The sequence below is a fragment of the Phragmites australis genome, chromosome 10 (genome assembly GCF_958298935.1).
Source record: "Phragmites australis chromosome 10, lpPhrAust1.1, whole genome shotgun sequence".
Taxonomy (NCBI): domain Eukaryota; kingdom Viridiplantae; phylum Streptophyta; class Magnoliopsida; order Poales; family Poaceae; genus Phragmites; species Phragmites australis.
In genome coordinates this window covers 25,596,024-25,617,391 of record NC_084930.1, presented here as the reverse complement: position 1 = coordinate 25,617,391, position 21,368 = coordinate 25,596,024, and the positions used below count along the sequence as shown (strand labels likewise).

At 39.4% G+C, this 21,368-nt stretch overlaps 1 protein-coding gene across 1 annotated transcript; it reads right to left on the bottom strand.

Annotated features, from left to right (window-relative positions):
• Positions 1-11,548: 11,548 nt before the first annotated feature.
• LOC133930465 (potassium transporter 24-like) lies at positions 11,549-17,343 on the bottom strand. Its single transcript, XM_062377120.1, has 9 exons — positions 16,793-17,343; positions 16,224-16,695; positions 16,082-16,135; positions 15,670-15,930; positions 15,519-15,571; positions 13,710-13,833; positions 13,355-13,609; positions 12,774-13,180; positions 11,549-12,542 (listed from the first exon to the last, which is right to left on the bottom strand). The coding sequence occupies exons 1-9, from the start codon at positions 16,835-16,837 to the stop codon at positions 11,907-11,909; spliced, it is 2,307 nt and encodes a 768-aa protein (XP_062233104.1). The 5' UTR covers positions 16,838-17,343; the 3' UTR covers positions 11,549-11,906.
• Between the last annotated feature and the right edge of the window lie 4,025 nt (positions 17,344-21,368).

Below are 21,368 nucleotides of genomic sequence, written 5' to 3'. Positions count from 1 at the left end.
ATATGGGAAATAGTTAATTCCAACTATGAGATCTCTGCTGCTTTCATGACTCAGGTTTAAATTGAACAGTATGAGACCAACAACAATGTCAGAATTATTTTATTCGTAAGCTTGAGTCGGAATGAGTTTGACAGGGTTCGGTACCTCCATACTGCCCGTGAGATTTGGACTACCCTTAGTGTCTTTCATAAGGGTACCAACCAAATCAAAGCTAGACGTCAGAGCACATACAACCAAGAATATCAAATATTTGTGCAAGGGATTGGTATGATTCTCATCATCAAGATAAGCTTCATTCTTTCTTGCTAGAACATGGGTATGTGATTGGGTCGGTGGATAAAACTTTATTTACTTTTAGACATAGAAATGATTTCCTTCTTGTTCAAATATGCATGGATGATATCATTTTTGTGGCTCTTCTCCAGCACTTATGGTCAAGTTTGCAGCAACTATGAGCATGGAGTTTGAGACGTTGATGATGGGAAAGCTCAACTTCTTCCTTGGCTTCAAATCAAGTAATGCAAGCAAGGTACATTCGTCTACCAGATGAAGTACACCAAGGATTTGATAAAGAAGTTCGACATGAGCGACACAAAGCCCTTAGCAACACCAATGGCTACCTCGATAAGACCTGACATTCAATTCATCATCTGTTTGTGCGTCCTCTTCCAAGCATCACTAAGGACTTCTCACCGCTAAGCGATAAAGCGTATATTGAGGTATCTCAAACACACCATTGAGTATGATCTTTGGTTTTCTACATCTTCTTTTCTCTCTCTCTCTTCAAGGTTTTTCGGATGTGGATTTTGTTGGTTGTAGAATTGATAGGAAGATTATCTCCTGTACCTATCATTTCTTGGATACCTCTCTAATTTGTTGATCTTCTCGTAAATAGTCTAGTGTTACGCAGTTAACTACTGAAGCTAAATATATTGTTGTCGCTAGCTGTTGTTCTCAAATTTTGTGGATGGTTGCTACCTTGAGGGATTTTGGGTTGGATTTGAAGAGTGTGTCACTTTTATATGACAACACCAGTACCATAAGCTTAGCCAATAACCCAGTTCAATACTTCAGAACCAAACACATAGATGTAAAATTTTACTTCTTGAGGGATCATAATGAGAAGTGAGACATTAAGTTTAGCTACATAGATACCCAACATCAGCTAGCCAACATCTTTACCAAGCCTCTTGATGCAACTAGTTTTATCTATTTGAGGAGAGAATTTGGAGTGTGCCATCCCTATGATATTGTGTAATGGAAAGTTGCCTATGTACATACTATATCTTACTTTTATTGCAGGTGCATTGCATCTCATCATGTAAAATAAATATAGTAGTTGAGATTTAACTTTTATGTCTTTAGCATTTTCTGTTGCTAGACTCAAATTTGGACTATGTTGAGTAGCTATGCGCAGCAAGCTTTTAATCTTAGGCTCATCTGGATGTCTTGATATGAAACATTTCAAGGAAGATAGCTTTCCTAAAGATGAAATTTAGCAATTTTATGAATCATGTAGACTATGAAATGCTACATTCTTGATTACCATGTTTGTAATTACTTTGGCTTAATCAATGCTTGTATTAAGGCTAGTTTGATGAATGTCTTGTTTTAGACTTCTTGATTCAAGGTAGTGGGTTGAGGAATATTGCACTATGTTCTATCTTTGTCGCATGTTTAGGTCATGATAGAACCTTGAGTGAACATGTGTTACTTGTGTCGCAAAGGCACTACTTTACTTTACTCCTCATGTGAAAACTTGATAATGTATTTAAATTAGAAAAATTTTGAGAAATCAAGTTTCTTGTGCTAAAATATTATCCAATACAGTTGTCTTGAAGCCTCTAGGTATTTGTCGTACCCAGTCGAGCGCTACTTCGCTTGGATAAGGGGCAACTTGAGGATAAAAATAAAAACAAAGGGATGTGCTTCAATGTTACAATTTTTAATCACTTGATCTAACTAAGTCTTAGTTTCATATGTGATCATTTACAAAGCCTATTATCATGAATGCTTGTTTGTCTAGTTTGAGATTGAAATTTGCTAGTTCTTAAAGCTTGTATTGCCTCGACATGAGTGGATGCCTATGTGATGGTCACTGTTAACATGATTTAGCTATGTGAACTTAAATGCGCCAATAATTCTTTAGTTTAGCTTGTGTAGCCTCATGTTCTTGTGATATTGTATCTTTTTGAGCCTTTATGCGATTGTGAACTCCACATTCTACTCTCTATAGCCCTTTGACGCTTCTAGCATTTGTAAATGCTTTGTGGTATACTTATTAAAGCTCCTTAGGATTGCACATGTTCATGCATTACATGGTGTTTTGTCATTGATGTTTGCATTGCTAAAGGGGGAGAAATGATGAAAAGGGGGGAAATTAAAAATATGCACTAAGCCACAAAGAAGAATCTTGCATAATGAAAGGTGGAGAAAATCTAAAAATATGTGATAGATGTGCATTCATCAAGAGGGAGCATTTGTGCATTTTTGAGCTTTTGAGGTCTTTGGCTTGTCCTTACCTCTCTTAGAGCTTTTGCGATATTTCTTATGCCATGTGACATTTTCTACTCCTCGAGTTCTTGGTCACTTGAATGAGCTTCTTGTGCTATCTTCAAACCATTCTTTGTTCTTCGTGACGTTGTCAATGCACTCATCAAGGGCAAGATTGAGAAACCAAGTTAAAATAAGCCTTGACTTATATGTGATGAGTGATTGATATGCGTGTTGATTTAGTTTGACGTTCTTGAGATTGCATAGGCATGTTTGTATACTATAATGTTGATCTTGACTAACCAAAGTTGCGGAAGAATTGAAGTCGGCATTTCTGAGTTTAGGAAGATTGTGCACGCTGGATAGTCCGGTGCTATGGAAAATGAATGTGTCGGATGGTCCAGCATTCAGACTAAGTACATGCCGGAGTAATGCAACTCAGAAGCAAAAACTTAAGTACACACCGGATGATCCGGCAATTGAGAGATATGGACACCAGAGTATTTCTTGCAGAGAGCCTACAAGTTGGCTCTGGTGGGCCAAGTGCTCACCGGATGGTCCGGCAATGCTAGATATCAACGCTGGAGAGATCGTCGGAGCATTTCTTGCAAAGAGGTTGCAAAACTTGGGTCTGGCAAAGTTGTGCTTGCCGGATGTTCCAGCGATGGGTTGATGAAAACGTCGGAGTATTTTCTGCAGAGAGGATTTCAAATTGTGTGGTCTAAAGAGTGGCACACGCCAGATAGTCTAGCACTTAAGAGGTGTGCACATCGGACCATCCGGTGCTCACGATTTCTTTGAGATGTGCTTTAACTGAGGATTTTGATTACAGACTAATCTATAATGGAATTGGAGATATGTGTTTGCTTGTCTAATATTATGCAGGTGATGGATGCAACTTAGCGGCCGACGACAGGGTGATTGGAGCTGAGTGGGGTGATTGGTGCTAAACGATCGATGAGGCTGAGCGGAGTCAAGGGTGATCCTAGCTGTGCATATGAAGACCAAGCAAAGTATGGAAGGAAGGATAAAGACGGTGTATTGACAAAGTTAAGCGAAGTGGATGCTGGTGTAAGTGACAAAATGGCTCGAGGGATCGGAAGCAGAAGAGACTTTTTGGCGGTCAAGATCTTAAGATGAGTACATACGTCGACATCAAGATGCTTACTTGAGGTCAAAGCAAGCAGCAGTGAGTCATACTTTGAGAAACGTGCGAGGTGGTTTTACGGTTTGGCCTCAAAACCGTGGAGGGATGGAGTGCACGTGGTATCATCGCGAAGCAAGTGTCGAGGCAAAGCTAAGTCGTGAAGGTGTCAATCGTTCGATGATAGAAGCAGAAAATTGACCAAAATACTCCGGTGGTAGGTATGAGGCCATTATAAGCGAGGGGTATTTTGGGTACACGGAAACTTAATGGCTAAGCCACCTCTCTAGGCCTATAAATAGAGAGGAAGAGCTGTAGGGGAGTCTTGAGCCAGCCATTAGATAAATTTTGGAGTAGATGAGAGGATAGGCATATCCTTTGTAATATGTTAGATTTTTGTGAGAGGAATATACTCTATAATCTATCTAAAATCGGGCTTTCCTCTGTGCTTAATGAAGTTGATTTTCTCGCATGAGCTTGTGGTCATCTCCTTCTAGTCTCTTTTTTTGTTCCCTTGCTTCTCTTGCAAGTTTTTCTTTTTCGGTTGTGATTTTCGTTTTTCTTTCTAAGCTCGAGTTTTTCTCCCCTTGTGAAGTTTATTTCTTTGTTGCTAGGAGCATAAAATGTGCGTACAATAGTACAAATTTAGGTCTCGCATTTTCTTGCCTCTAAGTTATTAACGTGGAGAGTTTTCTCACCTGGTGATCATCTTATTGAGTATCTTTCAAAATTGTGGGCTTTTTATAACTAGGATCGTGAAATAGTCTTAAATGAAACCTTGTGTTCATATCTCATCCATAGAGTCATATGTTATCGGTTCTTTTCTTTGTTTCTCTTTATTTTTTTCCACTTGAATTTTTGAGGTGCATTGGATGAAACAAAAGGAAAGGTCATCCTATTCAAAAGAATTTGGTGAGACGTCTATTCACCCCCTCTAGTTGCCACTCTTGATCCTACAAAAAATCCATTTCATGTCTCCTTTCAAAAGTTAGCTACACTACTAAAAAAAACTCCTTCACTGCCGGCCCATAAAAGGGTTTCACTGCCAGTTTTAGAGCCGGCAGTGGGCAACAGGCAGTGATAGTCCCCGACTATCACTGCCGGCCCGGGGACCGGCAGTGAAGGGGTTATCACTACCGGCTGAAGGCCCTTCAGCCGGTAGTGATAGTCGGGCGCCAAATCGATGTTTTTGGGGCCGGAAAAATTGAAAAAAAAAATTGCACCCGAGGAACCTCCACGCCCAGGCAAGTCACAATTCATGCGATTTTTCCTACAAAATACGCGCATGTGCGGTTCGTAGCACTTGAACCCGGAACCTCTCAGCTCGCGCGATATGTTCTTACCATCCCACCATAAAAGTACTAGTGATACAATTAGCATATGCAATCCTTTTGACATCTTCTATCTGAAACTTCAAATGATTATTTGGATATCTAAGTGACATCAAATGAAAAGGTTTTTCAACTACAAAGTTGTAGATCTCGTCGAGAGCTTCAGTTTTGACATAAAGTTTGTTCCCATCCAATTTCGTATGAAAAAGTTATGAATTTTTTAAAATAAGCTATCATCCACTATCACTGCCGACTCTAGCTACAAAACGGTAGTGATACTATCACTGCCGGCTCATGGCTAGAGCTGATAGTGAAACCTTGACTATCATTGCTGGCTCTAGCCACCAACCGGCAGTGATGCTTGACGACTATCACTGCCAACTCTAGCCACCAACCGGCTGTGATAGTCAAGATTTCACTGCTGGCTCTAGTCACGAGCCGGCAGCGATAATCAAGTTTCACTGCCGGTTCTTTTTGAATGGCCTTTTAGTGTCGATCCTTGATATAAACTGGCAGTGATACTCCATCACTGTCAGCTCGTAAAGAACCGGTAGTGATGTACCGACATATAAGCTTATTTCTGTAGTATTGCTATATCTTGATTTCTAGTTATTGAAATCAAGATATCAAAGAGGTTATTGTTTTTTTTTTATCAAAGGCAATATCATTACAATATAGCCAAATTATTCAAAAAAGGGTAGCCACCCTAAGCAAGATCTTTTTCTTTTTACTTGCTCCTAAGTCACCTAGCCAACCGCCTATAATATGGTGCATATCTCTAGATTTGTTAATGCCTAGAGATATTCTGACTATCCGCCATATTAAGTTAGCAATTTGTCACGTGTGCTCCAATTATCTGCCATTCATTGCAATAACATGCCTAATGGTACACATGAACTAATGCAATCCAATTATTTGCCAGAGCTAAGCTTCTATGACTATGGTCCCGTTTGGTATAACTTCAGATCTAAGGTTTCTTAGAGCTGATCAAACATAGCTCAAAAAAATTTAGATCTAGAATTGTAGGTAGATTAAGGATATTTAGTTGAGCCATATAATTTTTATTTTAAACTAAAAATAAAAATTTAAACTACTTTATTTTATCATACAAACTCTAAAACCAATATAAGTCTCGAATCAAACTAAACTTTATCAAACAGACCCTACATATTTAGGGCAGAGCTGAGCAGCTGGCAATAGAGCAGTGAACCGTACCACGTTAGGTTGTTGGAGGGCTCATCGATCATATCCGTGCAACGTAGATTCTTGCACGATGTTCAGCATGCAGTACATGCAGTGTAACATCGCAAGATTCACATCCATGTCGGCACCTCCATGCATCTCTCTCACACACACACAATAGGACCACTTGTGACATGCATCCAGGTTCTTCTTTCTCGGGATAGACAAGGAAGTTTCTCTCTCCTCGACAACTTTTCACATGTCTTCACCATTACACCAACTCACACCACTAGATTCTAAGATCACAGCAAAGAAGAAAGATCAAAGGGCCATTGATGTATCCATGCTTCTACTGTGTAGTTAGTTAATTCTCGATTAGTGTGTTTAAATAAGCTTGGTCCAATGATGTACCCTCTTTCCTTAAAGTGCTTGGAATGCCCTTTGATCTTAACCTTGTATTTGTTGAGATCTTGACTAACCACTAGCTCATTGAACGACCAAAAGATAGTGTGTTGGTAATCTTTTCCCTTTTCATAAAGACAAATCGTTGTTAATTCTAGATGCAAAATGATTGTCCCAAGTAGCTCAGTCCTTGCTATGTGGTTCAGGTAGGGAATTCACACGTTATATCATCGTCCTGGAACTAAGTCGATTGACAAATTCTATCAGTTGTACTATTGTTTTGTAAGATATTGTTGTTTTTAGAAATTGTCTTATAACAAATTTTGAATTCTTGATTACTGTTGTCGAGTTAAGCAGGATAAGTATTAGGATGATTGTTTAATCTTCTCATCCACCCAATTTTGAGTCGTAGAACAACTCAGATGACAATCTCCTTTACGGAATGTTGAAGTTCCTGCTTACTGCCTCGAGTCACAAATAGTTAACGATTTGAATAAGCTTCTAGTCAAACTTTTGAATAACATGTGATATCTTCCAAATTATATACTCCCTCCGATTGCAAATGTAAGTCGTTTTAGATTTGTACACAAAGATTAAGAAAGTAAATCAAATGACCTTATTGTCCTTCATATATTCTGTATTGAAAAAGATAACTCATTCATTTGTGAGAGTAGTAGCATTTATTAAACAAAAGCAAGACGAGAACAAGAGAAAAAAAAAGTGCATAAAGTTCAAAAATAACTTATATTTAGAGAATAGTTGAGGAGGCTAAAACGACCCATATTTGTAACCAGAGGGAGTAGGTTTGAAATGTAATTGTGTCTTGAAATGCAATTTCGTAATATTATAACTTTATTAAAGTTTACAAATATATTGTAATAAAAATACTGGCCAAAGTTACATCCTAGATATGCAATATCAGTCATCGGGTCGACCGGACAAAAGCTTGCAAAAAAGGGCGCCAAGCATCGTGCCAACAACAACAGCAAAGGTGCGAGAGGAGCTGCGGACCGTTCGTGCAGATGTGATTGGTTGATAACAGTCTGCGGGGTGGGCCCGCGCATGATAGCACCACACGCCTCCGGTTTTGCTCTTTATAATATTTTTTGGGCCCGAAGTAAGAGTTACCGCTTGGGATCGGAAGGAAAGAGGCACAGCAGGCCCATCGGAGGTCCAATCTCAGTGAAATGGAAGGAAAAAGGGCCGATGGGAACAAAAGGACGGGAATCATCTAATAAGCTGTTTCAGGTTTTTGCCAATCTTTTCTAACTGTAAATCGTTATAGCACTATAACAGTGTGTGGCACATAAGTTAGCTTGTGTTGGTGCTAGTCTCAGGATTCGTGTTATAACTTAGCCTTATTTTGTCCTCCTCTATCCGTATACTGGCCACTAATACATCGGCCTCAGGATGTGGATGCGTCCCAGGTGTACTGTCGAACGAATACGTTAAGAGTGATGTCATAGTTTGATTTTAGATAAGATCCGAAAAAAAAAATTATCTACTAATTTTCTTCTAATTTCTTTATTTATTTTTATTAGTACGCATCCGTGGTGACATGATCATCCTCATGCAAGCCGACAGGCGTGGGCCATGGAGATGGAGCTGCCACAGGCCTGCCTTAGCTGACAATAGTGGGCCACGCATATTTTGGATGATTTTTGGTCAATTTTGAACAAATTTGGAATTTTCAATCAAAATTCACTCAAAATTCTGATTTTTTTAAAGAATTTCGGACCGAAATTTTCTGAAATTCGGCCATATCGGCTGGTCCCTTTTTTTTTCCTAAACCGGGATCTTAAACACTGGACAGTGGCTCGTCGGCATTTGGATGAGAGATGATGTGGTGTACGACAAATTAAGAAACAGGGGGGGGGGGGTGTGAAATCATCACTTTAATTAAATCAATTGTGCATCATCAACAAATAAAATTTTGTTGAGTGACCCAAGTTGATAAGAAATAGCTAGGTTTTAGGCTACTGTGTCTTATACACGGGCACGACGCATCACGGCAAAACGTACCCCGTTAGGTTGTTGGAGGGCTCATCAATCTTATCAGGGAAACATCCTTGCACGATGCGCATCAGTACACATGCAATTGCACTGAATGCAGCATCACAAGATTCACACCCATGTCGCCATCGATCTCCATGCATGCATCTCTCTCTCTCTCTCTCTCTCTCTCTCTCTCTCTCTCTCTCTCTCTCTCTCTCTCTCTCTCTCTCTCTCTCTCTCTCTGTGTGTGTGTGAAATGCATCTAGGTTCTTCGTTTCTCGGGATCGACAATCGGGATCGACAAGGAAGTTTGCTCTCCTCGACAACTTTTCTCATATCTTCACCATCACACAAACTCGATGACCAATAGATTGAGATCTGGAAAGAACAAAGACCAAAAAGCCACGATGTATCCATGCTTCCATTGTGCAGGTAGTTATTAACTCTAAGCTTGGACCAATGAGGTGCCTTCTGTACTTAAAGTGTTTGGAATGCCCTTGATTTTAACCTTGGATTGTTGATGAGATCTTGACCAGCCAGTCACTCCTTCAAAGACCAAAAGATAGTGTTGATAGTTTTTCCTTTTCATCAAGACATTGTTCTTTATTCTAGATGCAAAAATGATTGTCCCAACTATCTAATGTTGGAATTGATCTCGGTCTTATGTTTTTATGTGTTCCCTACCGTGACCAAAAAATAGGGGTCCGTTTCCTCTCACACGCCTTAATCGGGGCTAACCAACCTATTGGTTACGATCCTGTTCCAAACAGCGCCATAATATCAATCTCATGCAGCTAACGTACACCCCTACACACCTAAACCCTAGACCGATCGTCTGGGCACTGTAGTGGAGCGAAGGCCGCCGTCATCGTCCACACCACAGTGCCGCTGCAACTACATTGAGTTCATCTGCGTCGCCTTCGTCTTCACCGAGCCGGCCACCACTACACTAACACGATCACACTCTACACCTACACCTGATGGCATCTCCGAACGCCAGTATGTACTCACCCTTTGGCAATCAAGATGTGTCTATTTTAGGGCTAATGGTGATCTAAGATGATTTTAAGTGACAAACACCTAACTCATTCCTTATTATCCAGTTTCAATAGGGGGCTTCACACGTTATGCCATTTTTTTCCCGAAATGAAATTGATCGATAAATTCAGATGCACGACTATATTATATAAGAAAGATTGTATCCTCGACTCTTGTTTTCGAGCTGAGTGTGAGAACTAGGATAGCACGAATCGTGTTTCAATATGCACAATCATGACCTTGTTGATGGGAAGATTGTTTAACCTTCCCGCCCACCTAGTTATTTTGAGTTATAAACCTGACATAGATAACAATATTTTTTTTAGTGAATGCCTAAGCTTCTGGCTAATTTGAAACAAAATCTTCACAATCCCCACTAGATCATCTTTTTTTAATGTGACTTTTCCAATTTAACATGGAGAATTTTCTGGATTGCTTTAGGTATATAAACAAACCTAGGAGCATTAGTCATATGTTGGGCAGTTGACTGAGTGGCATAGGGGAAAGTAAGAAGAAAAATATTTTAGTTTGGGTGATGGCTTTATGTTAAACTATTTGGCTTCGCCATAATGATATGATCTTTAATAAAAAACAATCACATCTTTTTATATAGATACTTTTCAGGAACCTTCTGGTTAAGATTTTGGAGATGGTTATAGAAGGAGGATAAAATGAAGGATAATTTCATGGTGTGCCAAACATTAAAAGTGGTGGATATGGATTATTTCGTTAAGAATAGATGTGATTTAGTTATAGCTATCTATTGGTTGAATTCTATATTCATAAGTTATTTGTATTATATCTAACGTTTAGCCATGAGCTGATAATATGTAATAAAGAAAAGGCTAGATGCATCCGAGGGCGCAAATGGCCGGAACAATTTCCATTTTCTTTGCCTTAGATATGCAATGATAGGAGCACGGTTGAGAGGATCAGATCAGACCACGCTCACATCAGTCATCAGGTCGACCGGACAAAAGGTTGCAGAAAAGGGCGCCAAACATCGAGCTAACAACAGCGAAGGCGCATGGAGATGTGATAGGTTGGTGACGGGTGCCGCCGCCTCGGCGTGCGTGAGAGAGACTGTGAGGTGGGCCCTGACGTGATTACACGTCTCCTGTGTTGCTCTTTGTTAGGCCCAAAGTGTAAGTGACCGGCTGCTTCGACCTGGAATGAACAGGCCAGGCCCATCACTGACAGAATCTAAGGCAAACTGAAAGGAAACAAAAAAAAAAAGATGATTTTTTTCAAAACAATAAAATGGACGTCCGGTTCAATGCACAAATATGCTACTGTCATCAGACTAAACGGTGACATGTCAAATTTAGCCAACTTTATATGATGCTATTATGTGTTGATACTTAAACCTAAAAATATTTAAAAAACTTGACCGTCCTAGATAGAACTATATGACATTATAAATAAAAAGAAATATACATCTAAATTTATATCAAAGAGAATTCGAATCTAAGTAGTCTAAAAAAGCAGGGAGCAGATTCCTGGATGACTCATATTTGCCATTACAGGGAGCAGAGTACAAAATAATGTCTCTTCAAGATCTAGTAGCGAAGGGATATGTATCAGTCAGCAACGATGGTTATGCTGTAGAAAGGAAAGGAAAATATGGCACAAATCTTACTTATATCATTACTAATGTTGTTTTTTGTTTTGCTTTCTTAAAAGAGCATAGACGCACTTTAGAAAGCAAACTAGAATACACAACTTTAACAGTGAGATTTATTTTTTCCACTTTTCTCTTAAAAAACTAGCCAAACAGATTGATCTCCAGATGATTTATTGAGCTGCCCAGAATATTTGTCATACCTGATCTTAAAAAGAGAATATTTTATCATGCCTGATCTAAAAAAGAAGTATTTATCATGCCTGCCCATCGGATCTACTAAAACATTGTCATGGTGACAAGTAGCATTTTTCAGTCTCCTCTCAGAATTGACCAAAACAATTTCAGCATCAACTTATTCAGATTCTGATAAACGTAAATACAATTGGCCACACACCAACTCATGCGCACAAAAATGCCGTGTTGCTTGTCCTTCCTGCGGGTACCATCATTGCTCAACAACAACAATGACAAGTTGACAACAGAAGATGAAAAAAGCAAAAGCAGAGAGCTCAACGAGACTACAGAGAAAACTACGTACACTTCATCTATCAAACTACCCAAGATCTGCATCTGCTGGCCTATGTGTCCTGCTTCATCATCATCTATCTCTATAGTTTATTTATATATACAAGTATAAGAACATGAATTATTTCTAATTCTACCTCTATGCAGCTGGGTATGGTGATATCAATATCTATCAGACTTGGCAAACCATTCCTACCTCAAGGGTGGAAACATGTGGTATGTTAGCTGCGTAGGCAGGGCCTCGACTATTCCTTGTCAGGAACTCGTAGATAATGTTTATGGCAATCCGCTTTATCAGACCAGACCCGCTTTTCGCCTTCATATATGAGCGCCCCATTATGAAGGACATGCCTGCCTCTCTCGCCGCAGTCAGCTCCTGCAGCTCACCACGGACCTCGCTGTCGATCTGCGCATTCTCTGGAAGCACAAACCTTACCCTCTTCGACTTGCTCGATAGAGTGTTCAGGTTTATCAGCTCACGAGAGGATGATTCGGGTGATCCGTCAAGCTCACCTTCCTCCTCCTGAAATGGAAGGCCTTTACTGATGTAAGACAGACGCTCATAGGGACTGCCTGCACCATCCAGAGAGCCATTTTGGTCCGAGTCCCCAGAGCGGATGAACTCTGCAATGCTGCTGACTAGGTCCTTCTCAAACTCCATGGCATCCTTCTGTACATCCTGGTACCCATACCGGACCACTACCCTGTATAGCCTGTATTGTTTCAGGCCAATGCGGCCGACCAAAAATCTCTCCTCAGGTTGGACATGCGGTACAGAAACTGATTTAATGCATAGGAAGACCACAACCTGACCAAAAACACAGTTATTGCGGTAAGTTAGAGAGATGCACACATTGATTTTCAGTTATATAAATTATTCAGCAGTGTGTTCAGACATCATAAAAGAATATATATACAAGTACAGCTGGGGGGAAATATGCAGGAAGCCCCTTATACAATGGGGAAATACAAAGGACTAAAAGACAATATACATATATATCTAACAGGAAGAATAATATGAAAAAGTATGACAAGATACCTGATGAAATGCAGGCAGATTGGTGACAAAGTGGGAGAAAATGGCAGGAATCCCAGACACAAGCTCTGTATGTATCAGACTAATGCCTCGGACACGAACAATACCCAATGAAGGGCCTAGATTCAAGAGCCAACTTATTGAGACTTTGTTTTCCACATCAAACTCATACTTCTTTGTACTGCCATAGTGCCACACGCACATCACCATCAAGAAAATGAAGGACAGGGTGATAGATACCCAAGCCCCTTCATGAAACTTCACAAGGGATGCCGAGAAGTAGATCGCTTCAATTGCACCAAAGAAAAGAAGGAAGCAAATAGCAAATACGATATTCTTGTTCCAGCATAGGACAATAACTATTGACATCAAGCAAGTTGTGACGAGCATAACTGTTATAACAGCCAACCCTGAACCAAACACACATCAGCTAAACAATTGGAGTTGACCTTCAATAGATGCAAAATTACAAGAAAAACAGCCAAGTGTTCATATCTTTCATGACTGTTCATGTTAAAAAAAAGTATACTGTGTTATTTTGGAAGAGTTAAAGCTCGTTGTTAACAGATATTTTTACATTTTACCTTGTGCATTCGCGATGTGCTTTGTGTCTCTGAAGCCTATAGTAACAGCAAGGCATAGTATCATTAAGATCCAATTGATCTCTGGTATGTATATTTGGCCATGCACTGTAGAGGATGTATGCACGATCTTCACCCTGGGGAAGCAATTTAAGGAACAGCACTGCTTGATAACTGAGAATGTTCCAGTAATAACCGCTTGGCTCCCAACTACAGCTGCAAGTATTGCAATCCCCAGAACAGGCCATCTGATTTTTTCTAGAAAGAGATTATTGTATAAGTAAAAACCAAAGAAGGGGAAATGTTTTAATCACTAAATATTTATCAATGAGAATAAGAAGGCAAATAGAAAGAGTACCTGGCACTGACACGTAGAATCCAATGCGATAGTCATTCTCAAAACTGTGATGCCTGGAAATGTAAGCTGCTTGTCCCATATAGGCCAGTATGAGAGCTGGATAAACCACCAATGTGAAAGCTATCTGTTGAAAGCAAGATTGAAACGGAATGTGACTTATCTTGCGGTAACAACCAGAAAAGGTAGGAGGCACGCGTCAAATCTTAAGGATTATATTGTTGAAAATAAGAAACAATTATCATGAGGTTTCTAAAGCATTCCAAATTGAAATATCATACACATTTCTTCAAATATCACTGTTATGATGACATCTGTGTTAATATAATTTAGGGTTAAATTTCAGAGAACAGCCAATAGGACTCCTAAATGAAGGTAATAGGTGATTATCATCAAATAATTTACTGAAAGAAAAAAAAAATCAAACATGTCTGAGTCAAGCTTTTAGTGCAGCTGAATAAAGTAATGAATTGTCTTGACTTTTTGGCTTCATGTAATCTTCCACTTCAAGTAAGTATAATTCTATATGACATAAATCTAAGTCAAGGGGAAACTGCCGCAACCAATGTTATTCGCTCTCTTAACAAGAACCACCGAAATAGCTGCATAACTGTTTAGCATTTTAGAATGGTTAGACAGAATATATGTTGAAGAAATTTTCACTACACAAACAAATCCATGTACATCCCTGTGCATATACACGTACAAGTAGAGGAATTATACATGAGTTTGATATTATTTATTAAACCAGAGTTTGATATCTACTGTTCTGTGCAATGCCATGAAATCTTTTAGCAGGCCGGTCTGTGCACTGTTCCTTATCTGACAAGACAAGGAGCTGTAGCACCTGTGGCAAACCAACACTCCATAACTGTGGTTGTCTTACATCTGTAAGCAAGTCTTCCATCATAAGTAAATCAGAGGATATTGGTTTTCATCAATTAATACAACTTAAACCGACACATGATATTTGTACTATAAGCAAGTTTCAAATCCAAGTTTCGTCATATTCCTATATTTTGCGTAATTCAAATATTTATTAATTAATCACTTCCACAAGATTAAGGTTCAACTCCAACTAATCCCACTAAATGCTTTTTCTTTGACGATGTTATCTGATTTCCTTGTTCATTTGCATTTCATCCAGAATCTACTTGCCATGCTTTGATTTAGAACCAGTTTCAGACAATATAGTTTTTTTTTTCTTTTACAAGACAATCTTCAGGTCTTCTAAGTTAGAAGGACAATAAGCTGTCTTATGAATTGAGTCATACATGCTGTTGCGCAGACACAGGCTCAGAAGGTCTGAATTCTCTGCCTCCTTGTGAAATAAACCTCATTAGTAGTTTACAGTGAACTCACAATCTAGTAACATTTTTATAAATTTCTTGTCACACGTGATACAAATTTATTCTAAATACAAGCCATTATCAACACAATGCATTACTGAACTAATTCATTAATGGACAACATAAGTCTCTAACTACACGTTTATACAATACAATGCCTCTATATTGATGGTGCGTACAAGGACACTTTTTCTACACATGAATTCAGTTGTCTTCACTTTATTTGGTTAGACATGTAATATAGCTAACTGTTGCACTCTCTTACCAGCATAGAATTATAAGTCATTCGAGAGCATAGGGACAAGAATTTAGGACAAAGGACTGTACGTTTATGAAAAGCAGTGAAGTTGAATTGGCTGTTCATTTAGGAGTCCTATAGGGATGAACACTTTCACCATACAAAGGACTGCACATTGCCAGCCTCTTGTAACATGATCGGAGTTATACGACGCTCATTTCTTACCTTGATTGAAGACTGTGAGAAATGTCCAAGATCCGCATACATAGCTTCAGAACCTGATAATTTCAACAGTTTCACATAATCAACTTATCGTCATCATTTATGAAAAGCGGTGGAGTTGAATCGGGTGCAACTGCCTATTTTCTTTCCCTACCAGTTACACAGAGAAGGATCCCACCCAGTGACATCCAGCCACCAGTTTGAGTCTTCTGGAGAAATCTGTACATGTAGTATGGTGAAAGGGCTTTATACACATGGGGATTCCAATGGATGATGTTGTAGACCCCTATGATGCTGATGCTGAGAAGCCACAAGCAAACAATGGGCGCAAAGAGAAACCCGACCCTGTGTGTGCCGAAGTGCTGCAAGGCAAACAAGCCTACCAGTATCACACATGTTACTGGAAGCAGAACATCTGCAAATCAACATGACAAAACAGAATACACAATTCAGAAACTGCTTCCACAACTCATGCAGCACCTATAATCAATTCAATTAGAATTAGAAGGTAAAACATGTCGCCATCAAGCAATCGTAAACAAAATTGTAGCAAGCAATTGACCTACATTGGTGCTGTTCATTGACCATCGACAACTTTAGCCCGGAAACTGCTGAGAATACTGCAAAGAGGGCAACAAACAAACATCAGACTCTGAACACCTACCAAAGCAACAGTAACAGCTCAGATGAGGGGAGGGGAAGTGAGACCGGAGACAGCAGGGGTGAGCACGCCGTCGCCAATGACCATGGACGTCCCGAGCAGGGTGAACAGCAGCAGCAGCCACTGCAGGTACCTGCGCTGCTCCAGCGCCGCGCGCACGCCCGACGCGGGGCCCAGCGCCGCGCTGTCGCGCCGCTCCATGAGCTCGTCGCCGCCGCCGCCGCCGCTGGGGAGGAGCCCCGCGCGGACGCGGCGGCATATGAGCGAGTAGAGCGCGAAGGTGCCGCCCTCGCCGTCGTCGTCGGCGCGCAGCACGACGACGACGTACTTGAGGAGCGTGATGAGGGTGAGCGTCCAGAACACGAGGGAGAGCACGCCGTAGATCTCCTCGTTGCCCTCTGAGTGCTCGATGTCGCCGCCGGCGAAGGCGCTCTTGTACACGTACAGCGGCGACGTCGCCACCTCGCCGTACACCACCCCGAGGCTCTGGTAGGCGAGCAAAAGTTCCGACCGCCATGACTGCGACCACAGAAAGAAACCGAAAAACATCCATCACCAGACCAAACAAAAATATAATCTTTCCGACGGAATCGAAGAAAAAGTTGCCCGGGCTCACCTTCCTGCGCGCACTCACGGCGCCGCGGCCGCTCTCCACATCCATTAGCAGTCACCTCGCTCGCCCCCTCACGCGCGCGTCACCGTGCCCAGCGCGCGCAAGGTGCCACTTTTGCGTCAATGCATCCAACTCGCCGCACCGTTATCAAATTGACAGCGGAGAAGACAAGAATTTGGGCTCAGATTCTCTCCGCTTGGACTATCCTTGTGAACATGCAGGAGAAGCAATCCAGCCACCTCACTTCCCTTTCTAGTAACATCAAGCCAGAACAAAATTTCTAATAACAGATCTTTCCCTGGCTCTCTTCAATCCTCTCAGTTCTTTACTTGTTACTCCTATGCAGTAAGAAATCCAAATCCAAGAAGCAGGTCAGGACGGAAAAACAAGGGAGAAGAAGCTTTGCAGGAAACAAATGTAGGAAAAGGCAAAATGTGGCTTCTTCTGCAATCCCCCCTCTATATTTTTCTGCAATCTTTTACAATTGTGAGACTTTGTGCTATTACTTATCGACCTATAGATGCAGAGGTCAGCAGAGGTAGACAAGGGTTGGACAATGCTTGCAGAGTAGGTGGGTATAAGGTATATATTCAGTATAACCGTACAAGTGGCAATTTGATATGTTGTTGCTCCTTTTAGGCATTTGCCGCCATAAAATACAAAAATAAACAACATACGCTGGCGTATTTACGAAAATAGACAACATATCGGCGTATTTGTAAATCTAGCACCTGTATTCAGCACCTTAAAATCCGAAAACTCAATTTCGGTACTTAAACTCCGAAAATACGTCGGACCTACTGATTTCGGCACCTAAAATGCCGAATACAACACTGTTCATCGTATTCGGTATCTTAAATACCAAAAACGCTCTATATTCGAGAAATGAGGTGTCGAAAGTCATATTCGACACCTCACTTACCGAATACGGCTCTGCCGTGCGCGCGCTCCAGAGAAACTAGCAAGCTACAATAGAAGCAAGAAAGTGTCCTAAAATTCATGTTTTTTATTTAACTCATGATTTTATTTGGAAGTATAAAAATAGTTTAAAAATTCTAACCGTTTTCATGAGTAAAATAAAGTTCACTATCAATTCGTTTTAATTGGTTTGATCCAAAAAGCATGAGCCAATATTTAATTAAAATTCTCTAAATAAGTCAACTTTTATAAATTCTAGCATTTTTTAATGACTCAAATAAATTCTCAAAAATCTAGAAAAAATCACTAATATTCTTCTAATGTGATGTACTAATTTATAAAAATATTTCCAATCCTATGTTATTTGGTGAAAAAATGAGTTCCTTTGTAATGATCCATTTATATGCATTTTTATCATTTTATGTCATATTCTTTTTTTAATTCAATTTGAATAAAAATAAACGCATACATTCTCTTTTAACTCATTTCATGTGACATTCTCTTTTTAATTCATTTCATTTCATGTACTAATATTTTATCATTTCAAACTCACCTAACACATTTGACGATGAGATGTGCTAATATCCTCTCTGTTTGACATCCTCATTTATATACATTCTTATCATTTCATATGATATTCTCTTTTTAATTCAATTTGAATAAAAATAAATGCATACATTCTCTTTTAATTCATTTCATGTGATATTCTCTTTTATCATTTCAAGCTCACCCAGCACATTTGATGATGAGATGTGCTAATATTCTTCTCATGTGATGCAGTCAACATGAACATATTGAGATTATTTTTTCATACACCTTTGTTGTCTGCACTAAGGAAGCAAAATATGCCCAACCAAACTTTGTCACTCCTCGGTAGATCGAAACACCTTCGCAAGTGCGCAACATACTCTTGCCTTGTCATGCTTTTCATCTCCTCAGCCGTGTATCTTCACACCACTCCAGCCATGACAATAAGGGCGGTCATCCTCCACAAAAAAGAATATCACATGAAATGAATTAAAAGAGAATGTATGTATTTATTTTTATTCAAATTGAATTAAAAAGAGAATATCATATGAAATGATAAGAATGCATATAAATGAATCATTATAAAGGAACTCATTTTTTCACCAAATAACATAGGGTTGGAAACATTTTTATAAATTAGTACATCATATTAGAAGAATATTAGTGATTTTTTCTGGATTTTTGAGAATTTATTTGAGGCATTAAAAATTGCTAGAATTTATAAAAGTTAGCTTATTTAGAGAATTTTAATTAAATATTGACTCATGCTTTTTGGATCAAACCAATTAAAACGGATTGCTAGTGACCTCTATTTTGCTCATGAAAACTTTTAGAATTTTTAGTCTATTTTTATACTCCCAAATAAAATCGTGAGTTAAATAAAAAATATGAATTTTTAACTACTTTCTTCCTTCTACTGTAGCTTGCTAGCTTCTCTGGAGCGCGCACGGCAGAGCCGTATTCGGCAAGTGAGGTGCCGAATACGGCTTTTGGCACCTCAGTTATAAAATACAGAGTGTTTTTGGTATTTGAGGTGTCGAATATGGTGAACAGTGTCGTATTCGGCACTTCAGTTGCCGAAATCAGTGGCCCGACGTATTTTCGGAGTTTGAGGTACCGAAATTGAGTTTTCGGATTTTAAGGTGTCGAATACAGGTGCTAGATTTACAAATACGTCGATATGTTGTCTATTTTTGTATTTTTTTTCCCCGGCTGTGACTACCAATACCAAAGATAAGTTGCCTTCTTCTCAAAAAGATAAATTGCATTTTTTTTCCATTCCATTTCCGCCCTCCTTTCCTTTTGAAAGTTTTGCTTTCTATTTTTTGGTTGCAATTTATACTCCTATAAAATAGATGAGTTATTGTTAATCTGAACGATCTTCACCATACAAATTAATTAGTAACTAATTTGGATATCTCAATCAATATACACGTTAATTTGGATAAATGACAACTATGCTAATGCAAGAGTTATAAAAACATCATATTTAACTAGGTGAATCATGTTAAACTGTCACTTCTAAAAACATCTACACATGTTTTTCAACTATCTGAAATCCACATCAGACTCCCAAACTAACCAACTTGATACCTATCATTGGTTACCAAGAATCATCCACGATTACCCATCACAGGTAATCAACTATCTAACTGCTACACATCACAGGTAACAACCATCCAACTACTACTCATCACAGGTAACAAACCATCAACCAAATCAAAACCAAAACCAAAACCAAATACTCATGTGAAGGGACCACGCCGCTCTAAACCGCGAGTACGGCTGATATATCAGTTTTACACTCTGCAGAGGTCGTCCAACTTTACCCACAAGTCATGATTCCAATATACTCGTGTCATCACAACACTTATACACTTCCGAGGTGTGTGGCTATGTTTCAATACAAGGTCGTTACAAAGCATCATCCCAACAAGAATAAACCCGCTGAGGTTTCATCGCTATCAAAGTGGTATCACACCACCTAGAAGCCCCCTCTTGCTCCTTGTAGCTCCAGAAAAAATCACTCTTTCCTTCATACACCACAATTGGCTTATACTATGTTGAGGATCTGCAAATTAATTGGCCAGGTTGTACCCATATAAACCTCGTGGTTGAATTGTTAATCAGGGTTACCCATTCCATAAATCAGTCCTTAGGATACCACACAGACACTACCACCAACCATAGTGCTTCCACACACTTGTGCGTTCCCACACCATCCGTATCTAACCTTCTACTCAACATCCCTATGTTCCATATTGCTACAACAAGTATTAGTATTTCTAACTCATAGTTGCATAGACCATTAGTCATGTTTAACCAACAACCTAACCATACCCTTGTGCAAGGCTAAGCATAAACTACCCAACATAACCACTACTGACAACTAGGACGACAAGGGATATATGAAACATGGTACTATAAGTAAATATGATTTATAGTTAATAGCATGCACATTTGAAATAAAGAGCGCATTTGAAAACTGGGATTAGAATGTTCAAGGACACTTGCCTTTTTCAACTTGTTGTTCAAACTCTTCAAAGATTTAGTAATAGAGATTCTCGAACTGCTGTTGTTTTCTCTCGAAACACACCGAAAAAGCACATAACCATACTATCTAAGAACATTACACCAAACAATAGCTAAAATCTATGAAAAAGGTACTAAACGATAGTATATATTTCTACAAACACGAGAGTGTAGAAATCGTCTAAATCGGAACTAGAACGAGAAAGTTATCCTAAAGACAAGCGTATGGTTAAATCTGAAAAAGAAAATAACTTAATTTTAACATGGGCCTTTTGTAAAAATAGAGCAACCTATTTGTAAATATGGAAATATTTAGGGACTAAGCTATAAAAAGACAAGGCTTTTTGGTAAATACATACAAGTTTAGGGGCTTAAATGCAAAATTGCCATTTTCCCAAATTAAAAACAATTCAGCTGGCTGGCTAAAAGGGTTGCTGGCGTGGCGAGACACGTCGACGCTACGGTTGATGTGGCCTGTTGACGTGGCCAGTTGATTGGATTTATGGATGACTTATGGTACTTTGTGGTTGGAGGGCGAAAGGGTATTTTGGATCTAATCTCTGCCTTTGATTTTAGATCGAACAGCTGAGGCGCATGAGTG